General features: G+C 39.2%; 3 protein-coding genes across 11 annotated transcripts in view; all 3 read right to left on the reverse strand.

The window, feature by feature from the left end:
• lipeb (lipase, hormone-sensitive b) overlaps window positions 1-2,758 on the reverse strand; it is a 61,165-nt gene extending 58,407 nt beyond the window's left edge. Inside the window, exons 1-2 of one of the 4 annotated variants that reach the window (XM_057833597.1) lie at window positions 2,621-2,748; window positions 2,260-2,290 (exon numbers count right to left, since the gene is read on the reverse strand). In XM_057833597.1, coding sequence (XP_057689580.1) covers window positions 2,260-2,290; window positions 2,621-2,711 — 122 coding nt within the window. In that variant the 5' untranslated portion in view covers window positions 2,712-2,748. Of the gene's footprint in view, window positions 1-2,259; window positions 2,291-2,620 lie in introns of all 4 variants that reach the window. The other 3 variants (XM_057833601.1, XM_057833598.1, XM_057833600.1) reach the window with 3 other exon arrangements.
• Window positions 2,759-3,378: 620 nt separating this feature from the next.
• cd79a (CD79a molecule, immunoglobulin-associated alpha) lies at window positions 3,379-9,583 on the reverse strand. 2 transcript variants are annotated; one of them, XM_057834481.1, is made up of 5 exons: window positions 9,469-9,583; window positions 7,361-7,693; window positions 4,233-4,348; window positions 4,089-4,151; window positions 3,379-3,878 (listed from the first exon to the last, which is right to left on the reverse strand). In XM_057834481.1, exons 1-5 carry the CDS (start codon window positions 9,509-9,511, stop codon window positions 3,786-3,788), a joined length of 648 nt encoding a protein of 215 aa, XP_057690464.1. In that variant the 5' UTR covers window positions 9,512-9,583; the 3' UTR covers window positions 3,379-3,785. The 2 variants fall into 2 exon arrangements, with proteins under 2 accessions (XP_057690464.1, XP_057690465.1); XM_057834482.1 differs by having other exon boundaries at window positions 9,342-9,490.
• A 2,617-nt stretch (window positions 9,584-12,200) lies between these two features.
• The window catches only part of arhgef1b (Rho guanine nucleotide exchange factor (GEF) 1b), a 101,269-nt gene continuing 95,457 nt past the window's right edge, over window positions 12,201-18,012 (reverse strand). For 3 of the 5 annotated variants that reach the window (XM_057833766.1, XM_057833764.1, XM_057833763.1), the window contains 3 exons: window positions 14,542-14,702; window positions 14,179-14,279; window positions 12,202-14,104 (listed from right to left, as the gene is read on the reverse strand). In XM_057833766.1, the coding sequence (XP_057689749.1) occupies window positions 14,205-14,279; window positions 14,542-14,702 (236 nt within the window). In that variant the 3' untranslated portion in view covers window positions 12,202-14,104; window positions 14,179-14,204. Of the gene's footprint in view, window positions 14,105-14,178; window positions 14,280-14,541; window positions 14,703-18,012 lie in introns of all 5 variants that reach the window. The other 2 variants (XM_057833768.1, XM_057833767.1) reach the window with 2 other exon arrangements.

Raw genomic sequence — 18,012 nt, forward strand, 5'->3', positions numbered from 1 at the left:
ATGTACTTGTCATAAACATATTTCTGTTGTGGTTACTGCTGTGAAAATGGTCACACTCTTTAATCTGTTCTTTTGCACTTTGCATCTGTACTGCATATACTTTTCGTAACCATAATTTGTATTTGTCAATTGATTGTCAAACCATAAGTCTGTATGTAATTTGAAGCAATTCATATATAACGAGTATGTATGTAGAAACAGCATTGACGTTCCTACCGACAAATTTTAAATAGCAACAAAAGCTCACTTAAACAGCAAACCACACATGACCTTAGCATACAGATGCCACAGCTATATATATCACTGACCAAAGATGAATAATTGATTTTTAAAACGTTTTAATATTTCAGTTTATATTTGTTGTCTGATACATTTGGAGAGGCGGGCGGTCGTATTTCATTTTAAATTGATTATATTATATATTGTGCAAGTAAATATTTCCAAAATAATTTTGTATCCCTTAAAGAAATTTACCAATTTGTGCAATTGCAGTACATTGATTTCAGTTAGATTAATACACAGTCATAGGCTAGCCATGAATGCAATTCTACTCGTAATTTGGTTCAATATCTACTGTGTGTAGTAATATACCCATACATTACTATAGCAGTGCATAATAAAGCTAGTCTGTTTACCCCTCTTCTACTACCGATTGACTACTTCTTCTATGCAAAGCACATTTTTCTTTAAGAGTAAATAATGTGACTTCCTCATCAAAGGCACTGCAAAGTAAAGCCTCTTGTGTGCAATTGTGTTACTGGGAGAATGTGCACACATCCATTGTTGCATGCTTCCTGTTGTTCAGGTTAGTTTGCACTTCTGGTACAAGGGTCACTGCTTTCTGCCCCCCCCCCCCCCCCCCCACTGAAAAGTCTTCCTTTGCCAACAAATTGCTATTTTTAAAATGTCCTATCACGTGACGAGTGCATGTCGTGCAGAGACATGGGGATCAAAATCGAGGACCTATTGGGTTCATTTCGGCCCCTTGACAAATAATACATTGCCTTGTAAAAGTATCCTTGGCGTTTTAATGATTTTGTTAGTTTGCAACATCTAATGATTTTTTTTTTATTTTTATGCCAATTATCAGGATCAGCAAACATATCAACTAGGCTATGCACATAACCCGGGTTCATTTCTGTTATTTTTCTTCTGTGTCCTTAGTTGGCAATTCAGCACAGTGGCACATTGCTGCCACCAACTGATAATGTCCTTCTACTGCAAGGAAACTGATGAGAGTTGATGGCTGGATTTGGTAATTGTACTGCTCCGATTGAGTGAAGGGAGTCTTGTGTGATTTTTTTTTTTTTTTTTTTTTACAACAAATTGTGCAATTATTTCAAGACAAAACAATTGGTCAAGATTGGTTGGTGGCTTATCATAGAAAAACTCAGCGCTCCCGCGACAGGCGGGGCAGCTGAACCACTGAGCCGGAGTGTGGCGGGGCTAAACATCAGAGACTCATATTCCAAAACAATTTTATATTTCAATTTTGGCTTTAACCGTAAGATGGTGTAACCTGGCTTGAATAAATTTTCCTGCTCCTAAAGGCCATAGATGTAGTGTGGGACTTTTACTTCGTTGAATGCCAACTGGGAATTTAACAATTTGACTGTGAAATCATGGACGTTACTGGTTTCAAAAACAATATCAATCCCTGCCATTGACAGCAATGGGCATCAAATCCGTTACAACTGGGATTGCTGGCACTGAAACATCATGATTTGAATGCCATTGACGGCGATAGACGTCCAATCCATTGGAAATGGGAGAAGCTGGCAGCGACCCCACGCAGTCCAAACGGATTGGACATATAATGCCGTCAATGGGAGCTAACGAGTTAACCCCTGCTACCTGGAATGCCCCACGCACAAGGACACGCACGCACGGGTATGTACACACGCGCACACGCACGCACTACTATCCCAATGTACTCCCAACCATATCTTGGGAAGAAATGACTCGCCTATGACCAAAACCTCTTAAAATTCCACTCCCTGCTCAATGTGCCTTGGGAGACAAACGATGAATAAAAAAAGACATTTTACGGCCAAGTGTTCAAAATTGAATTAAGTGAGCAGTTTTTCTTCACAAGTGTACAGTGTTACGAGGCACATCCTGTCTGGACTGACGTCACGCACGACGTCACCATTGAGCAACATCACTATGACGAATAACACACTCACTCACGTACGTACGTACGTACATAGAGACAGCCACATAAAATTGGACGTACACCTATCTTTCTAAATTATGTACCTGCTCAGATGAGTCCTGTCAGTGTCAGTAGCTGAAAATAGGACACAAAAGCGTTTAAAAGTAAGCATAAATTAACTTTCCAGGACACTACGAAGGGTGAAGGGATGCTCGTTGTTATGAGAAGGAAGGGCATGGGATGGGAGAAGAGAACTCAAAATTCCCGCAAAGAGGAAAGGAATGTTTTAACAACATGACAAGATCATTGTTTTGAAGACCAGAGCTAAGTGGCTAACGGCTTAAAACACAGCCAGTGGAGCTAGCGGCTAGGCTACTATGGACCTTAAGGACAGTATGTGTGAAGGGGCTGGCTCGAAGAGGACGTCATTTAAATACCACAAAGAAAAAAAATAGCTCGACTCACCCACTGGAGCCTCTTTGAGTTTGGACGAGCGTCTCCCGTTGACACCTTTGTCAAACCTTCCGCTCCCACTGCTTTTCTTGTTCGACGCCATGTTCGCCCACTCTAGCTGACCCGCCGCCTCTCACAAGTTGTCCCACTACCTGCCTCACGGGGCGCCGAGGCTCCGCCTATGTTAGATGGCAGTAGCCAATGAGAGACGACGTCTCATCATTGCAGCCAATCAAAATATGTCCGTTGCTTGGAAACGGCACTGCTGGCGTCACAGCATTTCAACGACAGATATATTTTTTTTAGATAAAAGTTTGAAAATAATCGAATAAAAAATCAAAATGTAAAAATACAATTTGTATTTTAAAAAGAATAAAATACAATTAAAAACAATCATAAAAATTAGAAAAAAAAAAAAAAAATAGAATACTAAGTAAATGATTAATTGTTTTAAAAATTATGATTTTTTTTTTAAACTACAAAAAAATTAAATACAATTCAAATGAAAAATTTAAAACGAACACATGAATATGTAAATACATATGCAATTAAATTTTGAATATTTAAATAAACAAAAATAACTTTTTTAAAGGAAACATCGGTGAAATATAAATACATGTCATATATATTTTTAAAAGTGTTTTTTTTTTTTTTTTTTTTTTTTTTTTTACATCGGCTATAGAAGCAGCATAACCAAATCTGAAAACGAAATCAAAATGAAGAATTAAAAAGGAAAGTGTGTTTTTTTATTTTATTTTTTTTATCCTCAAAGGATGCTCTAAAACAAGCAATGTACACCTCATGCAGCCATTAAACACCTGCCGTGAAATTCTAAAAGCAAAAAGATTCAGGCGCTTTTATGAGTCACAAAACCATGATTGTCAAATTATAACAATTTGCTCAATCCTCAGATCATATTTTCTCGTAAATAAATTTTTGACAGTTTAAAAATCCTTTTCACTTTTAATAATAAGCATTTTGAAATATGGTTATGTTCTCAAGATTGGAAAAAATGTCAATCTAAAACCAGAATCTAGAGAAGCAGAATCAACACAATGTTGCTGGATAAAAAGCTATGCATGTTGAAACAAATATGCAGATATCATATACACTTTGACAAAGGCTGTTCTTGAAACCCTCCCCATCTCCACCCACCATTCCATCTCTTCCGTTCAATTTATGGGTTCTCCAGCTGGATTTCCTCTTGTATATTGGCAACCAAATCATGGTAGAGGCTAGCTGCCTTGTCACAGTCGTCCAGATCGAGGCCCTATGGACAAAAGTGCATAAGTAGTAATCACCTTCATATTGAAAAACCTTTAAGCGTTCAATAATGCACTCGTTAAGCCTTTTCATAGGAAATGCAGCATGATTGTTTTGTTGCACAAGTGTTTTTCATCTTGTTAGAGCTCAGCTTTGACCATAATAATGAATAATGTAAAAAGAGCATCTTTGATTCCAAGTATGTCGTCTCACCCACCTGATAGATGTTCTCCTCTTCCCTCTTTGCCTTGTTCTGCTGCAGTGCATGGAGTTTCTTTGACTGGGAGGAGGTTAAAAAGTCACATTTGGTGCTTTTTCTGTATTTGCCCTTGTCGTGAGTTCAATTAAAAGAAATTCTGACCTTGCAGAGGAGCATGGCCGAAGGCACCAGCACACACAGAAAGAGTAAGATTCCTTCAGCCACCAGGATGCCATCTTTTGTCTTTTCGCTTAGGTTTATTGTCTTCTCCAGCGGCTCTAGAGTCACATTTAACAGATCGGCAAATTAAACGTCAGATTCTCAAAAATGATCCCACCTTAACTTGGTATAACCATTTCATGTTGATGCCGTTTATGAACATCAAATGGTGACATTGGAAAAAGCCTGGATCAACTTTATGCCTCCATATTAATCATCAGGGCTGTTTATAGAGAAGAATAAGAAGTGAATGCAGAAAACGCATGGTTAGCGTCATACCCACGTTATGTCAATGTAAAAAGAGCAACACTGTTACCAAGGGCTTAGGTTTGGTCTCAACATTGGCAGGGACGATATAACAGCATAACCTGCATGTACACTTTTTGTTGGGGACGGGACATTAAAAAGACCAAACAGATTGGGTGAAAGGGGGTCAGGGCTATATTTCTCATGAATATGAACCAAATTAATTGATAGGCTAAATGATCAATGCAAAATAAATCTGTATTGACTTATTCTAACTTTGATATGTATTGGTTCAGGTGATACACCGTTTGTTAAACAAAAATGGAGCCTTCCTTCAAGTGAAACACTACTGCTTTTGTCCACAAGCACAGCAAAACTCAAAAAAATGAAAGCTCCTTTGGGCTGCTTTAAGACCACAATACATTTTAAAAATTGGGGAAAAGGGGGTAAACCTCGGTTCTCAGTTTAATTAACGTTAACAGTTGAAAACACATACAGGAGGACACTTCTCTCTAAGCAGCTTCTTACTCGAGTTTTGCAGGTTAGCAAATTCACACAGTTTAATGTTATGCTAACCAGGGCTGTCAACAGACTTGCAGGGGTCTAGGGACAAGAGACCATTATAGTCCCCCCACCCCACCTCTACCACTGGCTTGTCACGACAACATACGCAGTACTTTTAACGCTTTGAAAGCAATGACAAAGTAAAATTTCAAATTATTTAAAATAGACAGTTAAATTTAACAGTAATTTGATGTGACAAAAGATTAACAAACAATTTCCATCTATTGTCCCATGTAGGCTACAGTACAATACAACTGAGAGTGCTATTCCTGCTTGCTAAGCAACAAAACAGTATAACTAAACATCCTTTGCATGCCCCCTCCACATCCCTGGTGTTATCAAGCCCTCAAACAGTGATGCGCCTAGATTTTTTGACAGCACAGTCATTTATATCATCAGTGAAATCCAGTTTTTGAGCGAGCTCCCGTTCAATGGAGGGTTGTTAAGCCTGCCCTGTGATATGGTGGAGCGTACGTAGGTTACTATTTTGATTTTACTGAGGCCTCGCTCTTCCCCAGCTACAGTCACTGGCAAAGACAAAATGCGTAGCAGTGTGCAGAGATCGGTCCAGAGTCTGTTGAGCCTTGCACACCTGCTCCCCACACACTAACATATTTCTCTGATCCCCCATCAACTTCGATCTCCTCGGCTCAACGCGAGCAGCATGTCTCGTCATATCCTGCAGCTCAATAGGCTACAAGCGGCCGGTGAGAGACTCGAATCGGACTTTGGTCACGGTGATCGCGAATGTAAATGTTCAGTATTAGCGGCTGTTGTTCACTTACCCACATCACAGTCCACAGCCAACTCTAGCCCTAATTCTCTGCATTTTTGTCCCCCTTTTAAAAACTTGATCATTTTTCTCATTCACCTCAATAATCTTCATCTCTTTTTCTTTTTTCTTTTCTTTTCTGCGCACCCGATTTACGTATGACGACTCGCCCTGTTGAGAGTTTATAACAATGACCGATTTTAATTTGGCCTTGAGTGCGCAAGAGCGGGGTCAAACCATTCTCTGCTAAGACAAAGGGCTTTGGGTGGTAGTGGGATGTTGTGCAAAAAAAGTAAAAAATATATATTTGAAATATTTCATATTTTAAAGTTTTTAAGTAAATATCAAGTAGAACATAATATTTAATCAGACAATGATCTAAAAAAGTAAATATGTGAATTAAAGTAAAATAAATTAAGGGTCATTCAGGGGCCTCTATCTTCTGAGGCCGGGGACAACATACCCAGTCCCCCCCCCCATCGCCCCACCCCCCCACCCCACCGGTCAACGGTCTTGATGCTAACTCTGATGCAGGTCAGACTTTCAGTAGCAAAATTAGTGCTGTGCTCACCACCTCCGCCTTTTTACATTACCTACAGTGGCTGCTGCTGACTGAAAAAAAAAAAGCTAAAATCCCTCCTCTTTGAAGGGGGCGGAGGAGGCAGCATGCAGTCAACATGTTGTATTTCTGTCGGGGCTATGAAAACGTGTAAGTCATCAGCCAATCAAACATGCGTTTGTTGAAAAAAAAAAAAAAGGACTGTCACATTCAGCAAGTGAAAAGGGATGAATTTAAGTAAATCTGAACGTAATGAAAATAATTCACTTAATAATAGTAGGGTCAGTTCTATCCTTACAACATACAGGAAGACAATCTAAATCACCTATATAACTGAACTCATTATACAATACAAATAAGTATAGTGGGGAAAATTTGAGCATCCCTTGACTGTAACTACAAGTTTAATTTGTGAAACAGGCTACAGAAACCCTAAGATTTTCTGAGAGATTTGCTTCATTACATAAGTGAACCACTTGGAGCAGAGAACAAAAGTCTACAATGTGAACGGCATGAATGGACAATTGGCTTGTTTGGTAATCATAATCCCCTCGGGGAGTTTCATACTGACGCTTGTTTCTCATCAGCTGTTAATGAGATTAGGACGTAAAGCAGTGTTTTTCACTGTCAGAAGGACCTGCACTTATCGGTTGTTCACGGAAATGAACGGGGGCCACTTTAATGAGGGCCATCAGCAGAGTGCGGATTACAGACAGGCAAATAAGGATGCAAACACTGACACAACACAGGAGCGACTAACAGGATTTGGGGCTTATGAGGTGTTTGCAATGCTTAGCGTACACTGAACTCCAGCGTTTGCACGCCACCTTACCGAGTGATAGGTTGAATGTTAACTCAGTCGTTGCCATTGACAGCGATAGGCTCCAATCCATTTGTACTGTTGACTGAACCAAGGATCTTTATACTTACTGTAGACCTGCAGATAGGTACCAGGTGTGAAGACCTCAGTGTTGTTGAACCAGCATTGGTACAGGCCCGAGTCGGCCAACTGCACCTCACTAAAGGTCAGGGTCCCACAAGTGACCCCTGCGTGCATCCTCTCGCCCACGCTCACCCGGTCAGACACAGGGACCAGAATGGGAACGGCAGTGCCATTGTCGGGCTGGCCATGTTTTAGCCATGTAGTTCGAAGGGAGGCAGAGTCAGCCCGGTAGCAGCACTCCAGCATGGCCTGGTGGGAAAGCTGGACCCTCAGCCAAGGCCGGTCAACCTCCAAGGATAACTTCCCATTGGTAGAGACCACTACACAAAGGAACCTCACTTAACACATACAGTGGGGAGAACAAGAATTTGATACACTGCCGATTTTGCTGGTTTTCCCACTTGCAAGCCATGTAGAGGTCCGTCATTTGTATCGTAAGTTCTCTTCAACTGTGAGGGACGGAATCTAATACAAAAATCCAGAAAATCCCATTGTATAATTTTTAAATAATAAATTTGTATTTAACTGCATGAAATAAGTATTTGATACATTACCAACTAGTAAATATTTCGGCTCTTAGTTCTTTTTTAAGAACCCCTCCTGTTCTCCACTCATTACCGGAAGTAACTGCACCTGTTTGAACTTATTACCTGTATAAAAGACACCTGTTCACATGCTCAAACAAACAAACTCCAACCTCTCCACAACGGCCAAGACCAAAGAGCTGTGTAAGGACATCAGGGATAAAATAATAGACCTGCACAAGGCTGGGATGGACTACAGGAAAATAAGCAAACAGCTTGGTGAGAAGGTAACAACTGTTGGAGCGATTATTAGAAAATGGAAGAAGTTCAAGTTGACGGTCAATCTGCCTCGTTCTGGGGCTCCATGCAAGATCTCACCTCGTGGGGCATCACTGATCATGAGGAAGGTGAAGGATCAGCCCAGAACTACACAGCAGGACCTGGTCAATGACCTGAAGAGAGCTGGAACCACAGTCTCGAAGAAAACCATCGGGAACACATTACGCCGTCATGGATTAGAATCCTACAGCGCACGCAAGGTCCCGCTGCTGAAGCCAGGCATGTCCAGACACGTCTGAAGTTTGCCACTGACCATCTGGATGATCCAGAGGAGCAATGGGAGAAGGTCATGTGGTCGGATGAGACCAAAATTGAACTTTTTTGTCTAAACTCTGCTCGTTGTGTTTGGAGGAAAAAGAAGGATGAGTACAGCCCCAAGAACACCATCCCAACCGTGAAACATGGAGGCTGCTTCTCTGCCAAGGGTACAGGACGACTGCACCGTATTGAGGGGAGGATGGATGGGGCTATGTATCGCCAGATCTTGCCTGACAACCTCCTTCCTTCAGTGAGAGCCCTGAAGATGGGTCGTGGCTTGGTCTTCCAGCATGACAACGACCCAAAGCACACAGCCAAGGCAACTAAAGAGTGGCTCCGTAAGAAGCATCTTAAGGTTCTGAAGTGGCCTAGCCAGTCACCAGATCTGAACCCAATAGAAAATCTATGGAGGGAGGTGAAAGTCCGTGTTGCCCGGCAGCAGCCCCGAAACCTGAAGGCTCTGGAGAAGATCTGCATGGAGGAGTGGGCCAAAATCCCTGCTGTAGTGTGTGCAAACCTTGTCAAGGACTACAGGAAACGTTTGGTATCTGTAATAGCAAACAAAGGTTTCTGTACCAAATATTAAGTTCGATTTTTGTGATGAATCAAATACTTATTTCATGCAATTAGATGCAAATTTATTACTTAAAAATCATACAACATGATTTTCTGTTTTTTTTTGTATTAGATTCCGTTACTCACAGTTGAAGAGAACTTATGATACAAATTACAGACCTCTACATGCTTTGCAAGTGGGAAAACCAGCAAAATCGGCAGTGTATCAAATACGTGTTCTCCCCACTGTATTAAAACATTCCCACTGGTAATAACGTTTATGTCAACTCACCAATGTTGTAAAAATGGTATTGCCAATTAAGAAACCATTAACAGAAATCGAAAAAAAAATTAAAATGTTATTGTTCCCTAAAGCCTTTGCTCAAAATCTTCTTCAAAGAGAAATGCAACCAATTTACCTCCCATGAAGTAGATGATAAAAATGCTGCGGACTGTGACCATCTTGCTTGTCAAAGATTTTCTCTTAAATAGCTAAAACGCTTCTGCTCAACAATTCTTAACCTATTCTTGTCTTGACAAGTCTTGTTGTTCTGTCAGGATTTACGCTTCAATGACCAGTGTGATATTTGCCTAAAAGTCACAGCTGTGTAGCACTTACCTAAAAAAGGAATGATAAAAAAATTATAAAAATTATACACTTAGCAATGCTATCAGTAAGCATTGTACCGAGCAGGAACATCTTGTATGTCCATGAACTAGGGCTATCAAACGATTAAAATTTTTAATCGAGTTAATTACAGCCTAAAAATTAATTAATCGTAATTAATTGCAATTCAAACCATCTATAAAATATGCCATATTTTTCGGTACAATATTGTTGGAATGGAAAGATAGGACACAAGACGGATATATACATTCAACATACGGTACATAATTAGTGTATTTGTTTAATATAACAATAAATCAACAAGATGGCATTAACATTAACATTCTGTTAAAGCGACCCATGGATAGAAAGACTTGTAGTTTTTAATAAATGTTAGTAGAAGTTATAGAAATTTTATATTAAAAGCCCTCTTAATGTTTTCGTTTTAATAAAATTTGTAAAATTTTCAGTCAAAAAAAATAAACTAGTAGCTCGCCATTGTTGATGTCAACAATTACACAATGCTCATGGTGCTGAAACCCATAAAATCACAAAACACCAAAAAACACAAGTAACAAGTGGACATTATACTGTGCTGTCATTTTAATGTGTTTGAGCGAGGCATGTGCGTTAAATGCGTCAAATATTTTAACGTGATTAATTTAAAAAATTAATTACCGCCCGTTAACGCGATAATTTTGACAGCCCTACCATGAACATGTTCTACAGTGGTATTAAAAAGTATCTGAACCTTTTTGAATTCCTCACACCTCTGAATAAAATCACCACCAAACGTGATTTGATCTTTTTCAAAATCACACAGATTAAAACACAGTGTCTGCTTTAACTAAAACCGCCCAAACATTTATAGATGTTCATATTTTAATGAGGATTGCATGCAAACAATGACAGAAGGGGGAAAATGTGAACCCTCTGCCTAAGGAGACTTAAAGAGCAATTGAAAGCAATTTTTACCAAACATGTGTGTGCCCAATCACTCATGAGTGGTTGAAAGCTGCCCTGCCCACTATAAAACACACACCTGGTACGAAATATCTTGATGATAAGCATTGTCTAATGTGCATCATGGCTTGGTCAAAAGAGCTGTCTGAAGACCTGCGATCAAGGATTGTCGATTTGTATGAAGCTGGGAAAGGATACAAAACCATCTCTATAAGTCTGGATGTTCTCAATTGACAGTCAGAGAAGTTGTCTACAAATGGAGAGAGTTTGACTCTGTTTCTTCTCTCCCAAGGAGTGGCCGTCCAACAAAGATCATGCCAAGAGTTCAGCGCAGAATACTCAGAGAGGTAAAAAAGAACCCTAGAGTGTCCGCTAAAGACTTACAGAAATCACTGGCACAGTAATATATCTCTGTGCACACATCAACTATATGTAAAACTATGGCCGAAAATGGTGTTCATGGGAGGACTCCACGGAGGAAGCCACTGCTGTCCAAGAAAAAAGATTGTTGCTCGTTTAATGTCCGCTGTCCAAGAAAAAAGATAGTTTAATGTTCATAAAAAGGCACTTGGGCAATCCACAGAATTTTTGGGAAAAGTATTTTGTGGTCTGATGAAACCAAAGTTGAATTGTTTGGGAGTAACACACAACATCATGTGTGGAGGAAAAATGGAACAGCTCACCAACATCAACACCTCATTCCCACCGTGAAGCATGGTGGAGGGAGCATCATGATTTGGGGCTGTTTTGTTGCCTCGTGGCATGGATAACTTGCAATCATTATGGAAGAATGAATTCAAAAGTTTATCAGGATGTTTTGTAGGAAAACCTGATACTGTCAGACAGTTGAAGCTAAAAAGAGTATAGATGCTGCAACAAGACAATGATCCAAAACACAAGTAAATCAACTTCAGAATGGTTTCAGAAGAACAATACACGTTCTGGAGTGGCCAAGTCAAAGTCCAGACTTGAACCCCATTGAGATGCTGTGGAATGACCTAAAGACAGCGATTCATGCCGGACATCCCAGGAATCTGACTGAACTACAGCAGTTTTGTAGAAAAGAATGGGCCAAGATTAGTCCTGATCGATGTGTCAGACTGATCTGCAGCTACAGGAAGCGTCTGGTTGAAGTTATTGCTGTGAAGGTTCACTTCCCTGTTTTCCCCCCTTGTCTTTGTTTGCATACTATCCTCATTAAAATGTGAAATAAATGCTTGGGTGGTGTTAGTTCAAGCACAGTTTTTTTCATCTTTGTGATTTTGACAAACATCAGATCATATTTGATGATTTCATGCAGAAATGTGAGAAATTCCAAAAGATTCAGATACTTTTTCATACCACTCTAAAATACTAGGTCCTACTCTCAAATGCGTACAGAGCGCCAAGATTTTGATACCATACACACATCACAAGTGATTGACCTCTATGACGTAAAAATCCACATGGAGAAATAGTTCCATTAGCATCCCGGAACATCGTGCTTATTACAGCGTACAAATATCTACGTGTTTAGTCTTTATATATATATATATAAAAAAAATATATATATATATATATATATCATCAGACTCCAAGGTGTAAAACCACCAGACTCCAAGGTGTAAAACCACCATAAAAAAAAAAAAAGACATTCTTATTTCCCCAATTTATTTAAAAAACAAAACAACGTACCACATTTTTTCCTTAAGTGTACATCATTTAGACAGCCTCAGAAAAATCAAAACCCAAAATACACAGTATATTTCTTGCATAGTTAATGCATAAAAGAGCAGAAAAGCCAATGGGATTTTCTGAGAATATAATACAAGCTGCTAAACTCTAAATTCTTATTGTTTGGCTAGTTTAAAGATGGCCCCTGTAGAAAAAGCTGTGATGATTATGTGTAGTAGTTGCCCCTTTTATAACACAACAGTACATTCTGAACATTTTCTGACAAGTCTTCCTTTTGGCACGTTCAAATTAATCTCATGTCCTTTGGTGTAATTTCTTTTTTAGAATGTGTTTTAAGCAGGGTTCCACTATGGCCACCTGAACTTTTTGTCAAACTATTATGTACATCGCCATTCACTTTATCAAAGTAGGCACTATGTGGAGTAGGGGGGAAAGAGAACTGTGCATCACTTTTGCATCTTTGGTCATGCACCAAGATATTTTTTTATATTGTCAACAACAAAAATATTCTTTATGTTGCTCTTAGGGAATAATAGAAGAGAGGACATGCAACCTAATCTGCTAGTGTAGCAGCGCTGGGCCCTCCAGTGTTTCCACTCTTGTCCTTGAAAATTGTAATTGGTGTGCTTTTTTTTGTTTTTTTACCCGAATTGCAGCTACGTCACTCCTTAATGTCAGTATTTGAACAACGACTAATGGTAATCATTACAGGTCACATGATTAGCTTAAAAACTGCAAGAAATTAGTCTGTGTGCAGAATCCACATGTTAAATGCAAGACACCTGTCAGTCTCATGAAACAAATACTGGCTACATTAACTGACTTATTCACCAACACTGTTGGTGAAAGACATCCAATCCTTTTTAACTAGGCAGTTAAAATAAATTGGACGTCTCTTACCATCAATGGCATCGAATGAGTCAAAAGGGGCGGCCAAGGAAACACAGTGCTACTTAGACTTTTCTACCTTACTCTGACATTTTCACTGCTATTATGGCAACATTCATCTGCTTCCATCTCACTCTCTTTAAAGCAAACTCACTGCAAGTTCTTTCTACATTCCACTGTTGTACGTTCTCTCTTAGCTTTCACGTCTACCTTTATGCTCTCGGTCGGGCCCAGCGCTGCCTTGCATCCACTCGGGAAAACCCAAAGCCCCAAAAGGGAATAAATAACAGTGAACACAAAAAAAAATCTCAATTATTAACAGCTTGATAGGTGATACTATTCTGGGAAAAAGCTACGTTCGTTACAAAACGAAGCCTGCAGAAAATGAACAACCTCACTCACACAGACGCGGTTCCTCACCATAAACTATCAAAATGTGTGAATTTCTGTTGTACTTTGGCAAATAAATACAACCATTCAGTTTATAGCAGTGCTTTACAATGGCTTACTAAGGCAACTTTGCATGTAATTTCATAATTTGTTAGGCAATCAAGTTACTTGATTTCTTCAGTTGTGTATGTGTGTGGAACAGCACATCTTAAGAGACAGCAAAAAGTATTGATACTGTAGCTTTTGTTTTTTGGCAACACTCTGCAAATAAACACTCAAACGAGGGTTGCCTTTTTTTTTTTGGTTCTTTCTCATCTTTTCTTTGTACAAGCGCGCATCGCAACAGAACGCAATGCAGCGCATACAGGCACACATCCGCACGCATTCCACAGCACTGGCCGCAAAAGCCCCTTATTCATCCTCTAACAGTTATCCAGCATCCGTCCGAGCATTTTCTTAGCGAAGGCAAGAATTGCGGACGTTTCCGGAAAGCTTCTTGCACTCCAAACCAGCACCAGTAAAAAATAAACAGTCTAAAACAGAAAAATAGACAAGGATTCAGTAAATGATAATTACGAGCAAGCTAGCAATTTTAACTTTGTCTCACCTAATGGCCAGCAGATGGCGTGGGTCTTAGGCATAGTGACCGCCCTCCAGCGAGAACTTAGACAGAGCTTCCTGTAGCCTGTGATGTTCCTCTTCAACAGTCTTTGAGACAAAATCAATCACACCTTACTTAAGAGTCAAGAACACAGACACACACACACAATGCAACCGCTTTTGTAGTCTTTGTCACACCCCGACAAGCCATTTTCACCCAAGTCCAATTTCACGAGACTATTTTCAGTGGTGTAATGACAGCGAGCACTTAAATGCTTTTCTCCCCTCAGTTGACCATTTCGCTATTATTTATCTGGAGTCAAGTCATCGCCCTTGCGAGTCTAAATGCCATTTTCCTCCTTCAAATCACCTGGAGTCTCTTTATTTGCTCCTCCAGGCTGACGAGCCTCCGACACACTTGCGCCATCCTCTCCGGGGACAACACTAGCCTGGCCGAGTCTGAAGGGAGGCTCTCCTCATCCCCTTTGGCGCCGACTTGTTCCTTCTCGTCCTCTGCTGCTTGGCTTTCGTCTAAAGACACCGAGGATTAAAAAGGTGACCAGTAAAATGACATACAGTGAATTGCTTAAATATGTTCTGTTCAGACATCAAGTCCAGTGTTGTCACTAACGCGTTATAGCAAGGGCGTAGGTTTGCATAGAGACTAGGGGTGTAATGGTGCACAAAAATCTCGGTTCGGTACGCACCTCGGTTTTGAGGTCATGGTTCGGTTCATTTTCGGTACAGTAAGAAAACAAAATGCAAAATATAAATGTGCTAGCTGTTTATTACACACCTTTCAACAATAGGAACTAGGGTTGTTCCGATCATGTTTTTTTGCTCCCGCTCCGATCCCGATCGTTTTAGTTTGAGTATCTGCCGATCCCGATATTTCCCGATCCGATTGCTTTTTTTTTGCTCCCGATTCAATTCCAGTCATTCCCATAATTTTTCCCGATCATATACATTTTGGCAATGCATTAAGAAAAAAAATGAATAAAACTCGGATGATATATACATTAAACATACAGTACATAAGTACTGTATTTGTTTATTATGACGATAAATCCTCAAGATGGCATTTACATTATTAACATTCTCTCTGTGAGAGGGATCAACGGAAAGACTTGTGACTTTGTATATTGTGACTAAATATTGCCATCTAGTGTATTTGTTGCGCTTTCAGTAAATGATACTGTAGTCATGCCCAAATGCATGATGGGAAGTGGAACCATGACTGTGCGTAGTGCTACCAATTGATATATCTTCTCTGCGTTGGGAAATAACATAAGGTGTTAAGAAAAAGATCAATTGCTACCTTGCTTCACCACATTGCTTCCCATGATATTTCTAATCATATGGAGAGGGATTGTAAGGCTTTAGCCAATTAAAAAAAGGCTCCAAAGGCTGCCAAAATTCACTCTACTCAATTTACGCTGCCTTTTGTCTCTCTATATAGGTAAGACGGCGCTATTACAGATTGAGCGCGACAATGCGTGGGTGTGTCGTGCAGCGCATGCATTAATTGCGTTAAATATTTTAACGTGATACATTTAAAAAAAAATTAATTACCGCCGTTATCAGGATAAATTTGATAACCCTACCTTAAGCCTAAACTAATGACTCTGGATGAGTGTAACATATTATGTTTGTAACGTTAAATTAGAAAACGATTTAATTAAAAAATATATATTAAAAAAAAGGCATGGCCGATATTTTTTTGCCGATTCCGATACTTTGAAAATGACGTGATCGGACCCGATCGATCTCTAATAGGAACATTAGCCTATACAAAGCTAGAATTCTGCTCAAAAAGTAGCGGGTATTTAAAGATAATCCAACAACAATTTGCCCGCGTATTGGTCAGCTTTCTTTCTGGAAAAAAAGAAGAAAAAAGAAGTCTTGTGCTAAAAAGAAAAGCAATCCCAATGACAAAGATTTTAACATGTATTTTACAAATGAAATGCTTCGATGAATCATTTTTTCCCCTTATGAACAGTTTTCAAAAGCTTTATTGGTGGCTTTTCTCAAGTTAAAGCGCCACACAGAAATTTCTAAATTTAATTGTGTAAGCAGGATCTGTGTATTATTCTTATTAATTAAAGGTGTTTTAGCTCATTTCAATTTATTTTATTTAAATGGGCTATTATTTATTTTATGTGTTTTTGTATTTTACAAATGTGATGTAGTATTTATTTATATTGTATATTTTAATTTGTATAACTTTAGTTCCTATTTGAATAGTAGTTCCAACTTGTTTTGTTGTGGTAGGAGGGTTTTGTATTGAACACAGGGCCGTGCTGGTAATTATTATAGCAGACTACATGCGTGGTCGTTTCATAGCTTTGCTGTTGCAACGGGTGGTAGTCATCGCTCCAAGTTGGCAAGCATTGTTTACATCATATTCATGTTGCACATTTATGCCGTGAGGCGACGTGTTCGTTGAGCATCTTTGGGATGTGTTGTAAGTCTGATTGAGTGTAAAGTGCTTAGTTGCCGCCACGTTTTGTGGCCAAATTGACCGCGTGTGTGTACGGCGTACTTCCGGGTTGTGCGTGTGCATCCGCGCCCGCTCCTCCTTTGTGTTTATTGCACTGGGCAATTCATTTTTGTGTTTTAGATTATTGTGCAGTCAATTTGCATTGTTTTACATTGGCACTGATATGCTGTTAACCCTAACCCGTAGACCCCAACCCGAAATTCAGTATTTTTGACATTAGGGTTAATCTTCAAGTTGATGGGGTTTAATTAGTCAGTGGAGTTGATTTCAACAAATTCCATGTAGTTTTTCAGTTATTTGTTACTTTCAGGGCTCCGGAGTGGCTAATCTAGCATGAGTCAATGGTGGTTGAAATCAACTCCATCGACTAAATAAACCTCAGCTAACTCTAAGATTAAGCCTTATGTGAAAGATTCTGATCTTTCCCTTTATATTCAATTAAGGGAACGTCAATTACATGCGGCTACATTTTTCTGTTGTCATTCTTATGTTGAGGCGGAAAAGGGAGAAAAATGAGTTAAAAGTAACTGATAAATTACTTCAAAGTAACTTATTTACTTTGACAAACAAGTAATCGGTCAAGTAACTTGATTACCTTTTTGAGGTGTAATGAGTAATTAAATTACTTTCTCAAGTAATCTGTGAAAACACTGGTTCTGACCCACGTGAAGTGAAATTCTACAAATTAGACAAACCATATTAACTTACTGGTTGCCATTGACAGCAATAGACGGCCAATCCATTTCAACTGGGCGAAGCTGGCAGCAATGCTCGCAGTACAATTGGATTGACCGTCTTTTACCGTCAATAGTAGCCAATGTTAAAGACCTACATTTTTTTTTATAACATATATGAAAATAATAGGGGTGTAACAATACATCAATCGAAGGCCCTTGTTTCTAATTAAATCGGCACACATTGTAATATCAGCAAACATCGTGTTGTATCATTGAGCAAAGAAGATCATACCCTTTCATTGATTCGTAAGCGCAAGTTATCACTCAATCTTGTCATCTTTTAGATATGCCATTTTATTAAATAGATTGTTTTTGATTCAAATGTCTTAAATCTTTCAGCTACAAAATGTCTATTTTTTATCGCTATCGATGAAATGTAATGTATTAAATGTGTACATAATATTGTATTAAATCAACTAGAGATCCTTGATTGGATTTGTGGCAGACATTGATATACAGTGGGGAGAACAAGTATTTGATACACTGCCAATTTTGCTGGTTTTCCTACTTGCAAAGCATGTAGAGGTCGGTAATTTGTATCATAAGTTCTCTTCAACTGTTAGGGACGGAATCTAATACAAAAAAAAAACAGGAAATGACGTTG

The sequence above is a fragment of the Corythoichthys intestinalis genome, chromosome 4 (assembly GCF_030265065.1).
Source record: "Corythoichthys intestinalis isolate RoL2023-P3 chromosome 4, ASM3026506v1, whole genome shotgun sequence".
Taxonomy (NCBI): Eukaryota; Metazoa; Chordata; class Actinopteri; order Syngnathiformes; family Syngnathidae; genus Corythoichthys; species Corythoichthys intestinalis.

What these genes read in the sequence shown, in the direction of transcription:
- cd79a (XM_057834481.1), bottom strand. Translation starts at nt 9,511, where the DNA reads ATGGTCACAGTCCGCAGCATTTTTATCATCTACTTCATGGGAG. An exon ending in CGGCCATGCTCCTCTGCAAG is followed by an intron (nt 4,152 to 4,232) that starts GTCAGAATTTCT and finishes ACCTCCTCCCAG; the next exon opens with TCAAAGAAACTCCATGCACT. An exon ending in AAGAGGAGAACATCTATCAG is followed by an intron (nt 3,879 to 4,088) that starts GTGGGTGAGACG and finishes TTTTGTCCATAG; the next exon opens with GGCCTCGATCTGGACGACTG.